The sequence below is a fragment of the Podarcis tiliguerta genome, assembly GCF_965153285.1.
Source record: "Podarcis tiliguerta genome assembly, chromosome: 17".
Classification (NCBI taxonomy): Eukaryota; Metazoa; Chordata; class Lepidosauria; order Squamata; family Lacertidae; genus Podarcis; species Podarcis tiliguerta.
The window spans coordinates 335,627-352,964 of NC_139550.1; the positions used below are offsets into that span (position 1 = coordinate 335,627).

Sequence of the window (17,338 nt, forward strand, 5' to 3'; positions counted from 1 at the left end):
TTTTAGCCACAATTTGAATGCACCTAGACTTTCCACACAGGACTGTCCCACTCAGAAGTTGTTACCTCCCCATTTCCTGAGTGGTTTCTGAGATTTAGCAGTTGTTTGCCTCACTGCCATTTACATTCTGCTATAATTATTTTTTAAGAGCCATGGGATTTCTTGAACGATGCTGGAAAATTGTGCTGGGGCTGTTTCGTGCTTGGAAGAGATAGAATAATGCAAGCTTGATTAAAGGGCTGTGGTCTTTAATCTCTTTAATTTCACTTTTTAAAAAGCCACCTGCAATTAAACGAGGCTCATCCTCTCATTTTTAAAAAGTTACCATATTTTTCTGTGTATAAGACGCCCCCATGTATAAGACACCCCCTATTTTGGGGCGACTCCAAATTAAGAAAACACCTCTCAGCACTACCTGTGTATAAGACGAGCCCCAATTTTAAACCTTTTTTTGGGGGGGGGGTAAAAAACCTAGTCTTATACACGGGAAAAATACGGTATTAGTGTTGGAATGTATCGGGCTATGTCATACCGGTGGTGACCATTTCACGCAGGGGTTGCTTTCCTGGCCCCCAAGCACAGCGCACAGAGGCGGAGCATGTAGACGTGTGCCCCATCTTGCTACACACACCCCCATTCCACCTTCTTCCTGGTCCAAAAGAACCCGCTCGTCAGCAATCACGCATCAGTGGGACATACCAAAAATGGTTGCCACCTGTACTTGTAGTAGGCCATTGAAATCAATGAACCAGTTAGTCATGACTGATTTTAGTCCATTGATAGCAGTGAGTCTGCTCTTGAGTATGATGTAGCGGAATACAACCCTTCCAGGATCAGTAATTATTAAAAAAAACTGCTGGTGACTGGCGCCATCTTGGCAATGGCATTTCCCTTTCACTCTCACAGGAATGTCTGTTTTAAGATGGCACCTGCATATACCAACGCTGCCTTCCTATAGTTGTGTTGTCACCAGCCCCAGACAGCATGGCTAATGGTCTGGGATGTTGGAAGCCATAGGACTTTTGCTGGTCCGTGTTAGCTGCTCATGAAAATATACACAAACCATTTAAAGGCAAACTATGCTCTGCCTCCTTTGGTTGTTTTGTCCTTTGCAAATTTAGGAAGTGTTAATTGATTAGATGACAGCTCTACTTGGACGTCTCTCAAAGTGGAGCAAATCCATCTCTAATAAGAGAACAAGCTAGCTAGCTTTTTAGGAAAGGCCAGCAAGAGAGAGATCGCCTATTGGCGGCGGCGGCGGCGATTGCATTTCAGAAACCATCAGTAGTTGGAATGGAAAGCATGCTTTGATGTTCCTTAGGGGAGATGCTGTAATCTGTCTCTTCTTCCACCACCTCTGTCTTTAGGGTCTGACTCCTGCACGCGTCCAAGAGATCCTGGCTCGTGATGGCCCCAATTCGCTCACTCCGCCTCCCACCACCCCAGAATGGGTTAAATTCTGTCGACAGCTATTTGGGGGCTTCTCGCTTCTGCTGTGGATTGGAGCTATTCTTTGTTTTCTGGCATATGGTATCCAAGCAGCGACAGAGGAAGAACCAAATAATGATAATGTGAGTTAATAAATGTGTGTGTGGGAGAGAGAGAGAGAGAATGATTCTGAATTGGGGAGGCTTCACGATGGCATTAAGCTGCATGGCAGGTTTGACTTGAATCTAAACCGTATGACCCAATTCAGACATAACTGGAAGTATTGATTCCCATCATGTGAATGAGCTTGTAGTAAGCTTTTAAATTCTTGGTTTGTGTTCATTAGCATGTTTCCCCATTATGTCTGATCCAATATCTGCCTTTCATAGTTCCATTGTTTTCTAACAATGTTGTTTCTAACGCCTTAACTGGTGTTACGGCCTACTTTGTTTCAAACACTTCTTGTAAAGTGATCTACCAGTGGCAGTCTGCATCATGTTGCTGGTCCCTTTTTCCCTGTGATCTGGAAAATGCTTTGTACTTCCTCTTGTTTTTCCTTTTTCCCTTTTGTTTATTCTCCACCATCACCTTATTATCCGGGTTATGGGACAGGATGAGACACACTGCTGACAAAGTGACTGACTTGCCCCCCATGCTGAATACAACTAATGTTATGACCCCAGGCCCACTGTTTGGGAATTGAAGGATTTGTCACTCAAAAAAGACACGGGTTCTCGCTTAAAACTAATGCAGTGTGTGCATCTCTTTGCAGTTGTACCTTGGGGTTGTTCTTTCTGCTGTCGTCATCATAACTGGCTGCTTCTCTTACTACCAAGAAGCCAAGAGTTCAAAGATCATGGAGTCCTTCAAAAACATGGTGCCTCAGGTACGTAAGCGCTGCTTGTGCAGCTTGTTGTTGTTGTTCATACATCTGTCTCGAGACAGGCGAAGGGGCTGATCCAGCGCATGGGTGTTGGCAGGTGTAAAGTTGAAAGTTGTGTTGTTGTTTCTTCTTCTTGCAGCAAGCTCTCGTGATCCGGAATGGGGAGAAGATGAGCATCAATGCTGAAGGGGTGGTTGTTGGCGACCTAGTGGAGGTGAAGGGAGGTGACCGAGTCCCGGCTGATCTGAGGATTATTTCAGCTCATGGTTGTAAGGTATGTATGAGCATGCAGTGAGGCTTAAGGGACCGGGGTGCAGCCTGCAGAGTAACCAGGCCTGCCACAAGGGTGCAATTTCTCGTGCATTTTCTCAACAACCTGCTTCCTCGCACAGGTGGACAACTCATCTCTCACGGGTGAATCGGAGCCCCAGACCAGGTCTCCAGACTTCACAAATGAGAATCCACTGGAGACTAGAAATATCGCTTTCTTCTCTACCAACTGTGTTGAAGGTAATACCCACTTTGGAATTTATGATCAAATGAACCAGCGGAGTATTGAAGTGTGAGGAATTCTAGAAGTAATGATTAGCTGCCTTTTCTATTAGGCCATGATGCTGGCAGATGATAATTTGTGCGGCCAAAAACCTCAACACAGTTGCTTGTGTTTGTGTTCTCTCAGAACAGTGATCACTTTCAGATAAAGGGAAGCCCAACTCCAGCCATATCTTAGCCAGAATCGGAGAATGATTGAATTTCTGCCCATGCTGCCCCCAATGTTTTCGTAGCCACATTTGTTTTGTCATCAGCTTGTCAAGAAGGTGCAGCATCTTGCCAGGACCAGGTGTGCAACCTGGGAGTCATTCTGGACTCACAGCTGTCCATGGAGGCGCAGGTCAATTCTGTGTCCAGGGCAGCTGTCTACCAGCTCTATCTGGTTTGCAGGCTGAGACCCTCCCGGGCTGCAGACTGTCTCACCGGAGTGGTGCATGCTCTAATTACCTCCCACTTGGACTACTTCAATGAGCTCTATGTGGGGCTACCTTTGAAGGTGACCCGGAAACTACAACTAATCCAGAATGTGGCAGCTAGACTGGTGACTGGGGGCGGCCGCCGAGACCATATAACACAGGTCCTGAAAGGACCTACATTGGCTACCAGTACATTTCCGAGCACAATTGAAAGTGTTGGTGCTGACCTCTAAAGCCCTAAATGTCCTTGGCCCAGTATACCTGAAGGAGCGTCTCCACCCCCATCATTCAGCCCAGATGCTGAGGTCCAGCTCCGGGGGCCTTCTAGCGGTTCCCTCACTGCAAGAAGGAACCAGGCGGAGGGCCTTCTCGGTGGTGGCGCCCTGTGGAACGCCCTCCCATCAGATGTCAAGGAAATAAACAACTATCTGACTTTTAGAAGACATCTGAAGGCAGCCCTGTAACCAGAAATTTTTAATTTTATGATAGTTTATGTGCTGTAAGCCGCCCAGAGTAGCTGGGGAAACCCAGCCAGATGGGCAGGGTAATAATAATAATTAATATATTTTTAATTGTGGGTGGTAGCTGCCAGCTGCTTTATGCAGCTGTGCGCAGTGAAGCTTCTAAAACAGCGTCTTTTCTAAGAATGTTTACTTGGTAAAGTTCCTCTTGTGAAAACCCGTATGCCACCATTCTTGATGAGAGTGGGAGTATCTAGTTTGCTTACATCAAACTTACAATGCCACCTTAACATGCAGAACTGCGTTTACACAGAGTGAGCAAATACATGTTGTTGTTTTTCCCACGTCCGCAGACTTGGCTGCTAAAACTTTGCCACTGTTTTCCAGGCACGGCCCGCGGTGTCGTCATCAACACTGGCGATCGTACGGTCATGGGCCGCATTGCTTCGTTGGCTTCCGGACTGGAAGGGGGGCAGACGCCCATTTCTATTGAGATTGAGCACTTCATCCGCCTCATCACTGGCGTGGCCGTCTTCCTTGGCGTTTCCTTCTTCATCCTCTCACTGATCCTTGAGTACACTTGGCTGGAGGCAGTTATCTTTCTCATTGGCATCATCGTGGCCAACGTCCCCGAGGGGCTGCTGGCTACAGTCACAGTAAGTCAGTGCTGATATCTGTATGATGCCCTCCTCTACCTCTGTTTCAAATCAGAACCAGTGAAGGCGGTGAAGGTCCTGTGTGAGTGCTTGGAGGCAGTTGGAGGATGGATTGAGGTTGAATCCTGACAAGACAGAAGTACTGTTTTTGGGGGACAGGAGGTGGGCAGGTGTGGGGGACTCCCTGGTCCTGAATGGGGTAACTGTGGCCCTGAAGGACCAAGTGTGCAGCCTGGGAGTCATTTTGGACTCCCAGCTGTCCATGGAGGTGCAGGTCAATTCTGTGTCCAGGGCAGCTGTCTACCAGCTCCATCTGGTACACAGGATGAGACCCTACCTGCCCGCGGACTGTCTCACCAGAGTGGTGCATGCTCTGGTTATCTCTCGCTTGGACTACTGCAATGCACTCTATGTGGGGCTACCTTTGAAGGTGACCCGGAAACTACAACTAATCTAGAATGCGGCAGCTAGACTGGTGACTGGGAGCGGCCGCCGAGACCACATAACACCGGTCTTAGAAGACCTACACTGGCTCCCAGCACGCTTCCAAGCACAATTCAAAGTGTTGGTGCTGACCTTTAAAACCCTAAATGGCCTCAGTCCAGTATACCTGAAGGAGCATCTCCACCCCCATCATTCAGCCCAGATGCTGATGTCCAGCTCCGAGGGCCTTCTAGCGGTTCCCTCACTGCAAGTAGTGAGGTTACAGGGAACCAGGCAGAGGGCTTTCTCGGTAGTGGCGGCCGCCCTGTGGAACGCCCTCCCATCAGATGTCTAGGAAATAAAGAACTACCAGACTTTTAGAAGACATCTGAAGGCAGCCCTGCTTAGGGAAAGTTTTAATGTTTAATAGATTATTTTAATATTCTGTTGGAAGCCACCCAGAGTGGCCAGGGAAACCCAGCCGGTTGGGCAGGGTATAAATAATTTGTTGTTGTTGTTGTATGTGGGAACTGCTGCAGAGATGGGCGGCCACCTGCCTTCCAGAGCCAATTTGCCCCTGTTCCTTGGCAGCTGAATGCAAGCTTTTCTCTTTGTCATTCTCCAGGTTTGTCTGACATTAACTGCCAAGCGCATGGCCCGTAAGAATTGTCTGGTGAAGAACCTGGAAGCTGTGGAAACTCTGGGCTCCACCTCGACCATCTGCTCTGACAAAACTGGCACCTTGACTCAGAACCGCATGACGGTTGCTCACATGTGGTTTGATAACCAAATCCATGAGGCCGACACCACAGAAAACCAAAGTGGTAAGCGGGCTGCTCTCTCCATCAAATAAATAAGCTCTGTGGTACGGCTGCCTCTTGCTGGTAGTCAAAACACGTAAATCAGCATGCTCCCCCCCCCCCAAAAGTGTTAATAAGGCTCTACAACAGAAGCTCTTACCATTGCATGAAATCGTTTCTGTGTTTCCAGTGTAGCCAAGGATAAACACATTCAAAGCCTGACTGAAGGAGCATTCTTGGCTGTGTAATCACAAGAAAGCTGGACTTTAGATTAATTTACTGTGTTCAAAGCCCATGCTGCCTTTGAAAAAATTAATAAAAACCAGCCATTATTCAGCACACTCTCTATATAATATACCCAGAAGTCCTGAGATTAGGGCTTCCGTTAGTGGTATCTGCCAGGCTGGGCCTAAGCTGCCACTTGAGTACTGTACGGACCGTCCGTAGTTGCCAGCATGCACAGGAGTTTTGCGCAGTTGTTGTATGCACGAAGTCATACTTGGTGACAAATGGGGCTGGGGGGGGGGGAATGGGACCAAGCCAATCAATCTGGTTTTGTGTCTGACCAATGCCTGCTGCTTCCCACCTCCACAGGTGCCTCTTTCGACAAAACGTCTCCCACCTGGACGGCTTTATCCAAGGTGGCCGGACTCTGCAACCGGGCCGTGTTTCAGGCCGGCCAGGAAAACGTTCCCATTCTGAAGGTGAGTTCATCCCCAGGCTTAACCACAGGGGCTGCTCGCTGCTTCCGCTTGACCCTCCGTGCGAAAGCAGTCTGGATGCAGTCCGGGGGGTAACAGGCTTCTGCCAGCAGCAGAGGCAGCTCTGCAGCACCTCCAGGGCCAGAAGGGCAACCTTTCTTTATTCTCGAGTTGTCAGTGGACATTTCTGTGGATTCTTCTATGGCCCAGAACCACTGGATGATTGCTGTAACAACAAAAAAGTAAACTGAAGGAGGCCTACGCTAACTTAGGAATAGAAAAAACGTAATAGTGCAGAAGTGTGATTTATGTAATCCTGTACAATCAGTCTGTGTGACATTTGACAATATCCTTACCTTTTTTTTCTTTTGCAATTCTGGGCAAGCAGCACGGCCAGGAAATAATTATTATTATTATTATTATCATCATTATCAACCTGCTGGTCTGTGTTAACCTTCCTTATGCAGGCCTGGTTTTAGGTATAGGTCAGTGGTGGCCAAACTTGGCCCCCCAGCTGTTTTGGGACTACAACTCCCATCATCCCTAACTAACAGGACTAGTGGTCAAGGATGATGGGAATCGTAGTCCCAAAACAGCTGGAGAGCCAAGTTTGGCCGTCACTGGATAGGTGTTCTTTTTACCAGCAGAGCAAATTTAACTTATTTCTGAGTATCTCCAGTTTATTTCCCTGATGGGCAGCAGCTGTGCTCAGTATCTTCTGTTGTGTCATCATTTTGGAAGTAGTCCCTTCCACTAAAAAAGGTTCTTCCCCTATTGAAGAGAAACCTGGTGAGAGGCCTGTGTCTCAGGGGTGTAGCATGTGCTTTGCATACTCCCAAATTCAGTCCCCAGCAGCATCTCCTGATAGGACTCGGAAAGGTCTTCTGGCTGACTGTGTGTAAAGCAACTTCCTCTATTTTGGCCACTGGGTTACCTTAAAGAATGGGGGAATCGGAAAGGAGGGAGGTTCATCTTCAAGGGCTTCATCATCTACTCACTGTGAACCCCTGTCTTGTTTCTCAGAGGTCCGTGGCAGGGGATGCCTCTGAATCTGCGCTGCTCAAATGCATTGAACTGTGCTGTGGGTCAGTCAAGGAGCTGCGAGAGAAAAACCCCAAGGTGGTGGAGATACCGTTCAACTCAACCAACAAATACCAGGTAAGAACGGGGTATTCACAAAACGCCCACCACATTTCACGTAAACTGTAGCTGTTATATCAAATGTAGCAACTTTTCACTTTGGGCTGATGTCACGAACTGGCCAGATGTGGGGGGGGGGGGGAGGCACCCAAGGGAAGGAGGTGTTGGAAGCTGAAGAGGCAACAGAGTGTAGTGAGCAGGAAGAGGCAGAGAGCAGCCCAGACTCAGAGGCAGAGGACCAGGGCCAAGAGGGAGAGATGAGGCAGGCTGAAAAAGCCAGGGGGGCTCCCCCTCCTGCTGTGTCCAACTCCCCGCCTCCCTGGTCTCCCAGAACCCACAGAGGTATGAAGAGGGCAGAGTGGAGACAGACAAGGCATCAGTCTCAGATTGCTTGGGAAGAATGTGGGGGGAGGCCTGAGATGTTTTGTTTCTTTGAATGAAGAGTTAACTTCACTCATACCTTGTGAGTTACTGCTCCCGACATCTGCCCTGACAGCTAGGTTGGTTCTGTATTTAACTCTGGTGCGGTTTCGTTCCATGCCAGTCAGGTTGTGGCTTTGTCTGAAAGAGCTTTGTAGATGTTTGAGGCTGTGTAGAACTTTGTAGTGCATTCCGAACCACCCTCCTAGATGAAACGCTACCCCCGAAATCAATTTTCTAACGCTTTTCTAATGCAGCTGTCGATCCACAACAATGCAAACACATCGGAATCGCGGTACCTGCTTGTGATGAAAGGAGCCCCAGAGCGAATCCTGGACCGCTGCAGCACCATCCTGATCCATGGGAAAGAGCAGCCCTTGGACGAAGAAGCTAAAGATGCGTTTCAGAATGCCTACCTTGAGCTAGGAGGCCTGGGGGAGAGAGTGCTAGGTAAGCTGTTCTGCGGACTCTTTTCCAGGTCTGTCTTAGAATAATGCACTTGCTTTAGTACAGCCAAGAAATCACTCTTGCAAATCGTTTGAGTGAAGCAGAGCAATGCATGCTGGGCTCTGTAGCTTTGCATAGATTCTAACGTGAAACGTTGGTCAGGTTTTGTTAGCTGTAAGCTTTCAATGCTTGCTGCAGCCTCACACAGAAGGAGAGAATCCGGTTCTCTCTGAATAATACTTTCCACTCGCTTCCCCCAGAGCCCAAACGCCGGATGATTCCACAAGGGTTTCTCAAATGTTGTTGGGCATCTTAGCAATCAAAATAGCCCGGCTCAGCACCTGCTCCCCTCATCAGAGAGCAGGTGAAATCATTTCAATTGGATTTGTCTGCAGGCTTTTGCCACCTGGCTCTTCCCGATGAGCAGTTCCCAGAAGGCTTCCAGTTCGACACGGATGAAGTCAACTTCCCGGTAGAGAACCTCTGCTTTGTTGGGTTGATTTCTATGATTGACCCTCCTCGCGCTGCCGTGCCTGATGCCGTGGGCAAATGCAGAAGTGCTGGGATAAAGGTAAGCCGCTTCTCCCCGTCACTCTAAAATAGTAAATCCACAGCACCCCAGAACACAGAAAAGGGGCTTCATTTGTGTGCCGAGGAAGGCTCAGTCCAGGGACAGCTGTCAACTGCTTTTCCATCTCAAAAGCAAGTGTGAAAACATGGTTGCTGGTGGTGTCCTACCTACCTCTTGAATAAACTGCTGCAAGACTGGCCTCTCTGCTCAGGGACAGTGGCATTTTGAAGAGAGGGGTTTCCTCCATCTAGTTTCTAGCTGCCACAGGCTGATGTTGCCCTGCTTTGCCTTCCAGGTCATTATGGTGACAGGCGACCATCCAATCACAGCTAAAGCCATTGCCAAGGGCGTTGGCATAATCTCTGAAGGCAACGAGACTGTGGAAGACATTGCTCTTCGCCTCAACATCCCCGTCAGCCAGGTCAACCCCAGGTACTGAGAAGCCGTCTGGCCGGAAACGGGCCGTAGAGCTTGTCTTGGGAGGGTGGGGGGTCCGGCCAGTCGCAAGTATCTGTGTTAAGAGATATGTGAAGAAAACTGGTAAACGGCATGTTGGGTAAGCTGTGTTGCTGCTTCATCTCTCAATTGAGCTGACTTCATCCTTTTAAAGAAAATTATACACACACACCACTCAGCTACAATCATCTTTCAAGTGGTGTGTAAGAAATACAATACAGAAAACATAAAATTCAGTGAAAATTGCAAAATCAGGCTTTGGTTAAAATGCCTTCTGGAATAATACAGTCCTACCTGGGCTCCCGAACGATCGAAAACCAGAAGTGATCGTTCCGGTTTTTGAACATTCTTTTGGAAGTTGAACATCCTACTGGGCTTCTGTGGCTTCCGATTGGCTGCAGGAGCTTCCTGCAGCCAATCGGAAGCCATGCCTTGGAAGTCAAACAGACTTTCAAGGTGTGTCTGTAATAATAAGTCTTCTGAAGGCACTGGAAGTTCAACAGGGAGGAGCCCTGCTGAAGTCAACCAAACGTTGAGCCCATAATACTGAATAATAATAATAATTTATTATTTATACCCTGCCCATCAGTTCCTGGTGGATATGAGCCATGACTCATCCATGGGGGACTGCCACCATTGACTCAATGTTCAGGCAGACATATACAAGGGATTGGGCAGCCCTTGAGGTATAAGGTGCCCAGAGTGTTAAGGCGCCATGTAGATTTAGACTAGAATATTGTATTTTGCCACTTTGGTCTTCCAAGTGGACTCTTCACTAAAACCATGAGCATGATCAGCGGCCCAATCTGGCTGAGAGTCTGCCCACATTGGAGGGGGAAGGGGCAGGAGTTCTCCAAACTCTCTTCTTTTAAATCCCAGAGATGCCAAAGCCTGTGTCATTCATGGCTCCGATCTGAAGGACATGACCAGTGAGCAGCTGGATGATATCCTGAGACACCACACGGAAATCGTCTTTGCCAGAACTTCTCCTCAACAGAAGCTCATCATTGTGGAAGGCTGCCAGCGCCAGGTAAGCCGAGGGGACCCTCGTTCACGCTGATGGTGCTAAACTGGGGGGGGGGGGTGAAGCCCATTGGGGGGAGAAAAGGGGCTATTCCACCTTAGTCTAATGTGTGCGCAGGTTGGATCTGGGAACTGAAGGTCCTTTTTCGCCCCCTCTTCTCCTTCCAGGGTGCCATTGTAGCTGTCACAGGAGACGGTGTGAATGACTCCCCTGCTTTGAAGAAGGCAGACATTGGCGTTGCCATGGGCATCGCCGGGTCTGATGTCTCCAAACAGGCAGCTGACATGATTCTGCTGGACGACAACTTTGCCTCCATAGTCACTGGGGTCGAGGAAGGTGAGTTCCTCCGTCCTGTGGGTGGTTTGGTGTTCTTAATGCAAGGAGCAGAACACTTCCCTTTCCTTCCTCCCATCCCAGGTCAAATTCCAGGTGTCCACAAACTTTCAATACCTGGGGCTCCGTGTGTGTGTGTGTGTGTGTGTGTGTGTGTGTGTGTGTTGAAAGCTTCCTTGGACTTGAATGCTGGCCAGTAAAGTGGAACCAGCTCCTGCTTTCAGTCAAGTTTAGTCTGCTGAGGTGATTTCTTTCCTATCTACACCAGTGTGAAATGAAACCTGTTGTCTATGTGGCTTGTGTGGACATTAGTCCTGGGGACCTTGTGAAGACTGTCCTTTTCTTCCCCCTTCCTTTGTCTCAGGCCGCCTGATTTTTGATAACCTGAAGAAGTCAATTGCCTACACCTTGACCAGTAACATCCCTGAAATCACGCCTTTCCTCATCTTCATCATCGCAAACATTCCCCTGCCTCTGGGTACAGTCACCATCCTGTGTATTGACTTGGGGACTGATATGGTTAGTAAGTCATCTTTTTATTTATTCCTGCCAGAAATAAGGTTTTGATTCTGACCTGTAAAGCCCTAAACAACTTGAAGCAGCCAAGTTACTTGCAGGCGCATACTCCTCCCTATTGCTCTAGTCGATCTTTACAATCAACTAACCCCAGAACTGTAGAGTTGGAAGGAACCATGACGGTCATCTAGTCCAACCCTCTGCAATGCAGAATTTTTTTCACCCAGCGTGGGATTCGAATCCATGACCGTGACATTAACAGCCTCATCCCCTGCCTGTCCCAGATGAGGCTGCCTTAGTGCTGCAGCCTGTGGAAATCTGGATATCAGTGCAGAGCAGGGGACTGAGTCCAATGTGGACGTTCTATTTCTGAAATGTATTGTTCACTGCCTTGAGACTGACTTGGTATGCGGTGTAGTTTAGTATTTGTTAAAACTTTGGTAGCACTTTTGCACCTAACAGCCTACATCCTTCCTGAGGCGTTTCTTCATATTGCACAGGTCTTCTAAAATGCTTGCTTAGGAAGACTCGGTTTTTCCCTCTCCCCAAACCCCTTGTATTTTTATCATTATTTTGGCATGGGCAGTACAGGTTCATGCAGGAAATGACACTTGTGATGTTATATCTACTGCTCTCTCCCTCCCAAGGTTCCTGCCATCTCTCTGGCGTATGAGCAGGCAGAAAGCGACATCATGAAGAGGCAGCCCAGAAACCCCAAGACAGACAAACTGGTGAATGAAAGGTTGATCAGCATGGCTTACGGTCAGATCGGTAAGGACGCTTGCAGTTGGCTGGCCCAGAGGTTGACGGATTGCAGCTTGCATACGGTGGAATTTTGGCCCTTCCGTATTGTTGGAAGTTATTTGAGGGGTCCATACAGTTGAGGCGCATGAAATCTTCCTACATGTGGGAGAAGTGTGAGATCCAACTTTTGGCACAGTACAATGGAGGGCTTGGGGTGTGGACCTGCAGCTTAGCCTCTCCCCTGTGCCATTTCTGGCAGTGTGTGGACAATCGCTGTATCCTGAGCAAGGGGGCAGAGGAGGGCATAGTCAAGACTGGAAAGAGGTGGTTTCAGTGGGGAGGGACCCTCACACACGACCTGCTACTGGGAGGTGGCTGCTTTGTGTAATCTCACTTTAGCCAGTTAGGAGCTTAAAATATACAGTCCTACCTTGGTTGTTGAAGAGAATCCGTTCTGGAAGTCCGTTCGACTCCCGAAAACATTCAGCAACCAAGGCGCGGCTTCCGATTGGTTGCAGGAGCTTCCTGCACACAGTTGGAAGCAGATGTTCAGCTTCCAAAGAATGTTTGCAAACCGGAACACACACACACTCCTGGGTTTGCAGCGTTCAAGAGCCAAAGCATTTGACTCCCAAGGCGTTCGGCTTCCAAGGTATGACCGTATAATGTGGGAGGAGGGAGGGTGGAATCACATAGAGCTTCAAACTTCCTGGTAGTCTTAACTTTCACAGTTCAGAGAAGTAACTAGCTCCTCTACAGCCGGTCCTCAAGTGCAGAGGAGGATGATGATGAAGGCAGGCATGGCCAGACATTTAGAAGGTGTGCATTCTTGTGCTGCAGACCTGGTGGGGCACAGCGAAGTCTCAGTTGAGAATGGGGAATAGCTGACGTGCCCTTTGTGTGCTCAGCCTACAAGGAGATCATCAGAACAGTAGCTCAGTGCAAAGGCAACTGGAGCTTTGGTAGCACAGGCGTGGCTTCACCCTCTTACCTTGAAGACTGGCTGAAAGGAGGCCTCCGCACCTGTGTCCCAGGTGTTTCTCAATACAAAGCGTTGTTTTCTAGCCGTTGCCCCGGGTGAACTAATTCCCCTTCTTTCGCTCCCCTTGCATAGGAATGATCCAGGCCTTGGGAGGCTTCTTCACCTACTTCGTGATCCTTGCGGAGAACGGCTTCTTGCCGTCCACCTTGCTGGGGATTAGAGTGTTGTGGGATGATCGGTGGATTAATGATGTGGAGGATAGTTATGGACAGCAGTGGGTGAGTTTTCCGAGAGCTTAAGAGGACTGTTAAAAAGTTACGTTAGCTGCATGATGGATGGCCAGAAGTAGGAAGGACAAAGTTCGAAAACAGTCTCTCTTCTGCTTTCATCCCTCAGACGTACGAGCAAAGGAAAATTGTGGAGTTCACTTGCCACACAGCTTTCTTCGTCAGCATCGTGGTGGTGCAGTGGGCAGACTTGGTTATCTGCAAGACCAGAAGGAATTCTGTTTTCCAGCAAGGAATGAAGTGAGTCGTGGGTTGCCAACAACCCCCCTTTCCCAGCGGCTAGTTTTTGTGTGTTGGCTTTTGAGCCTTTCGGGAGAGACAAAAATAGATTGAGATTAAAATGGGAACCGCTCTGTGCTGCCGTTGCTGAACGCAGTGTGTGCCAGATTTCATGTGGAATGGAAACCAGGTTGCCAAACCGAGCCAGTGTTGGAGTGGTTGGTGTGTTGGTCTAGGACCTGCGAGACCAGGGTTCAAGTCCCTATGCAGCCGTGTCTCCCTGGGGGACTCTGGGTCAGAGTCACTGACTTTCAGCCTTATCAGGGAGGACCCCTCGTTCTGCCCTTATCTTTTTTCCAGTCACAACAAACCCCGCAGGGTAGGCTTACCTTAGAGCAGTGTTTCCCAAAGCTGGATCGCCAGCTGGTTTTGGACTACAACTCCCATCACCCCTAGCTAGCAGGACCAGTGATCAGGGATGATGGGAATTGTAGTCCAAAAGAAAAAAAGCTGGAGACCCAAGTTTGGGAAACACTGCCTTAGAGGAAAGGGTGAAAAAGTAAGCGTAAAGTGTAAATATAAAAACTTGAGCCCTGTAGGTTGTGCTCATTTCCACTCGGAAACCAGGGTTGTGAAGAAAGGTTGCCTCTTCGAGGGCTAACTTTCCTTAAAACTTCCACAGGAACAAGATCTTGATATTTGGTCTCTTTGAAGAAACTGCCCTGGCCGCTTTCCTCTCTTACTGCCCCGGAATGGATGTTGCTTTGAGGATGTATCCTCTCAAGTAAGTAGTAAATCAGCTGCCTGAAGCCGGTCATTATCTAAGCTTTCCCTCTCTTGCTGTGGTTGGTCTTGCTGTCATTTCTACCACTCTTAATTCCTTGACTGAGTCATTTTTGTTTTTAAAGACCTGGGATTATCCTAAATTGTACGTTAGCACTTGTTTGTGAAGACTTCATCTAAACCTCATACAAGTATGTATTAAAACTGGAATTCTTCTCTTGCAGACCAACATGGTGGTTCTGCGCCTTCCCCTACTCTCTCCTCATCTTTGTGTATGATGAAGTGAGGAAACTCATCATCAGACGCAGCCCTGGAGGTAAGAGTCTGATGCCTGGCAACGTTATTATTGCGTGGTGTGCATACATTGCGTGGTGGTGGTCTGGCAGCATGAGGGGGGCTGTTACATGAGGCACTTGAAGTAATTTAGCATTAGCCAGTAAGCAGTACAGTCCATGCATGGATGCTGCAAGCATTTTTACAATTTTGGAGGAGATCGTTGGGTGGATTAAATGTGGATTCCGCTACCTTATTTCATAGCTCTGCCAAGATGGAGAAAAAGCCCTCAAGGTGATGTTTTGGGGCTTGGATTGTAGACATAATAGTTCACAACGATTAACATCAGCCAGAGGCATTAGATAGAAGAATAGGTTAACTTTTTGCATCTGATGTTGGGACTTGCAGCAGACTTGAGAAAGAAGAAGCCCAGCTTGATGTGGATCTTTTTTCCTTCTTTCTCTGCAGGCTGGGTGGAAAAGGAAACCTACTACTAGAATACTACTGGCCAGATTTGGTTGCACTCTGACACTTCTCCGCTGTGTGAGCTTCTGGAATGCAGGAAGATGGAACCCCTGTAGGGGGTGGAAGCGATGGGCCGAGGGCTAGAAGAAGCATGGAGTGGGGGAGGGATGGGGGTGCCCACCACAGTCCAGGGGTGAGAGTGGAAGGCGGGAGTAGTTTTTAAATGTGCCTTTTTGTTTTTGTAAGAAACAATGAGATTTTATATCTGGACTTTTACAAATAAAGATGGATCATAAGAGGATGTTCATGTCTTTGCTCCTGGTAATTGTGCGCATGCGCAGAACGGGTGCTGCGGCAGCCAGCATGGCACACAATCGTTAAGAAGCCGAGGCTTCGGGCAGTAGTGGGCAAAACCACTGAAAGGGGTGGCCCAAAACTCTGGCACACCTTGCCTGTTTTGGTGTCGTCATCTGCATAACAGTATACGTGCGTTTTGGAAACAAGTGATCCTGACCATATTCAGTCAAATCTTGGATGTCGAACGTAATCCGTTCCAGAAGCCCATTTGGCTTCCAAAATGTTTGACAGCCGAGGCGCTGGCTTCCAAGTGGTTGCAGAAGCTTCCTGCACACAAGCGGAAGCCGTGTCGGACGTTCAGCTTCCAAGAAAGGTTCAAAAACCGGAACATTGACTTCTGGGTTTTCAGTGTTTGGGAGCCGAAACGTTCCAAAACGGAGGTGTTTCGGAGCTGAGGTTTGACAATAATCAAATTCATGTCTGCCTAGGTAAAGTCTGTCCCCTGTTTTGCCTTTCTTTTTGCCTGGAGGTGTTCCTTGAGCTGCTGCCGCCCCGTTCTCTTGAAAATCCTGGTGAGGTTGGCTCTTCTGCCTTCCGTGTCCCCTTTTCCTCATTGACGGGGCACATCGAAATGAGCCAGGAGAAAAAGCAGGGATTGGGAAGAATGTAGACGGATAGGAAGAGTGCAGATTGGCCCACGCCCATGAGATTTCCCTTACTCACATGCTTAGATAGGGATCAGTGACTCGCTCCTGTTAGATGCTAAGGATACACTTGCAAATGCCAAACTTGGGTTCTGGTTTGGAATGAAATCAGGGCGCACACAAAAAAAAAAGACAGTGGTTCCTGCGCAGCTGGGAAACTGGGCAGAAGTAGATTAGTTTGTAAAATTAAAGCAGAAAAGAATACTCCAAAACGGCCCAGCAGATCTGTGAGTTCACAGGGCATTGAGAAGGGGGAAAACAGAGTTGTGTTGTAATTCCCAGTTGATTAATTGGAGGGGGGGTATTGTTGTGGCAGAGAGAAGAATGATTGCCGCGAGGTTGCACTGTGTGGAGGATTCGGAAGGGGGAAGGGGAAACGTCCCTCACTTTCCTGAAACCCCTTCCTCCTCCACCGTAGAGCATTCAGAGGTTTTGTTTCCATGTATGGCATGGGTAGGCAGTCTCTCTTCACCCTGAGGACCGCAAAGCACGCTGATGGTGAGAGGGCCAGAGCCAAGAGAAGCAGGCGGCAAATTGGATTTGACTTTCCGCTTCTTACAGCAGGCTGCATTCCGTCTGAGCAGACTTCCAGAGATTCCTCCACCCCCTTCACCCTTATCTCTCCACCGGGCATCCTGGGAAGCCAGAGGCAGTATCACAGTTCAGTCAGGGAAAAGCACTTGAAGAGGGCACAGCCTGGCTAGAGTACAAAGGTCCCCCCAGTCTGAGATTTCCATCCCAGCTGTGTTGGGGGGGGGGCAGGTACGTGGCTCCCACAAGGAAGAGTCACCCATGCTGCTACATGACTCGTGTTGCAGAGCCTTAAACAGGGGGTCCTGAACCACCTATTCCTCAAAACATTCAGTCATACCTTGGAAGTCAAGCGGAATCCGTTCTGGAAGTCCGTTCAACTTCCAAAACGTTCAGAAACCAAAGCACAGCTTCTGATTGGCTGCAGGAAGCTCCAATTGGAAGCCGCGGAAGCCCCATTGGGTGTTTGGCTTCCAAAAATAGTTCGCAAACTGGAACTGTCACTTCTGGGTTTGCAGCGTTCGGGAACCAAAACGTTTGAGAACTAAGCTGTTCAGAAACCAAGGTACGACTGTATGTTTTTAATTGATTTTCAAGTATAACAAAACCAAGAAAGCAACAATAACAATATTTCCAACCCCACTCCTCTCCCCAAAGTACGGAGACAGAAGAAAGCAACATATTGGAATTGAGACTTTGAAAGCAACGCCATGCAGCGAGAAGAGAGCAAAGAAAAGAGTTGTTCCACAGGGTCCCGTGAGAAGCCGGTGGAGGGAAGGAGTGTGCAGTAGATGCATATTCAGTAAAACTGGACCAGGCAGTAGAA

General features: G+C 48.5%; 1 protein-coding gene across 2 annotated transcripts in view; it reads left to right on the forward strand.

The window, feature by feature from the left end:
* Positions 1-15,281, forward strand: part of ATP1A1 (ATPase Na+/K+ transporting subunit alpha 1) — a 29,902-nt gene extending 14,621 nt beyond the window's left edge. For both annotated transcript variants that reach the window (XM_083419605.1, XM_083419606.1), the window contains exons 4-23: positions 1,368-1,571; positions 2,201-2,314; positions 2,451-2,585; positions 2,704-2,821; positions 4,128-4,396; positions 5,445-5,643; positions 6,214-6,323; positions 7,344-7,478; positions 8,138-8,330; positions 8,723-8,898; positions 9,194-9,330; positions 10,234-10,384; positions 10,546-10,714; positions 11,076-11,230; positions 11,875-11,998; positions 13,086-13,231; positions 13,350-13,480; positions 14,142-14,243; positions 14,467-14,558; positions 14,984-15,281. In XM_083419605.1, coding sequence (XP_083275731.1) covers positions 1,368-1,571; positions 2,201-2,314; positions 2,451-2,585; positions 2,704-2,821; positions 4,128-4,396; positions 5,445-5,643; positions 6,214-6,323; positions 7,344-7,478; positions 8,138-8,330; positions 8,723-8,898; positions 9,194-9,330; positions 10,234-10,384; positions 10,546-10,714; positions 11,076-11,230; positions 11,875-11,998; positions 13,086-13,231; positions 13,350-13,480; positions 14,142-14,243; positions 14,467-14,558; positions 14,984-15,012 — 2,889 coding nt within the window. In that variant the 3' untranslated portion in view covers positions 15,013-15,281. The remainder of the gene's footprint in view (positions 1-1,367; positions 1,572-2,200; positions 2,315-2,450; positions 2,586-2,703; positions 2,822-4,127; positions 4,397-5,444; positions 5,644-6,213; positions 6,324-7,343; positions 7,479-8,137; positions 8,331-8,722; positions 8,899-9,193; positions 9,331-10,233; positions 10,385-10,545; positions 10,715-11,075; positions 11,231-11,874; positions 11,999-13,085; positions 13,232-13,349; positions 13,481-14,141; positions 14,244-14,466; positions 14,559-14,983) is intronic.
* Positions 15,282-17,338: the final 2,057 nt, after the last annotated feature.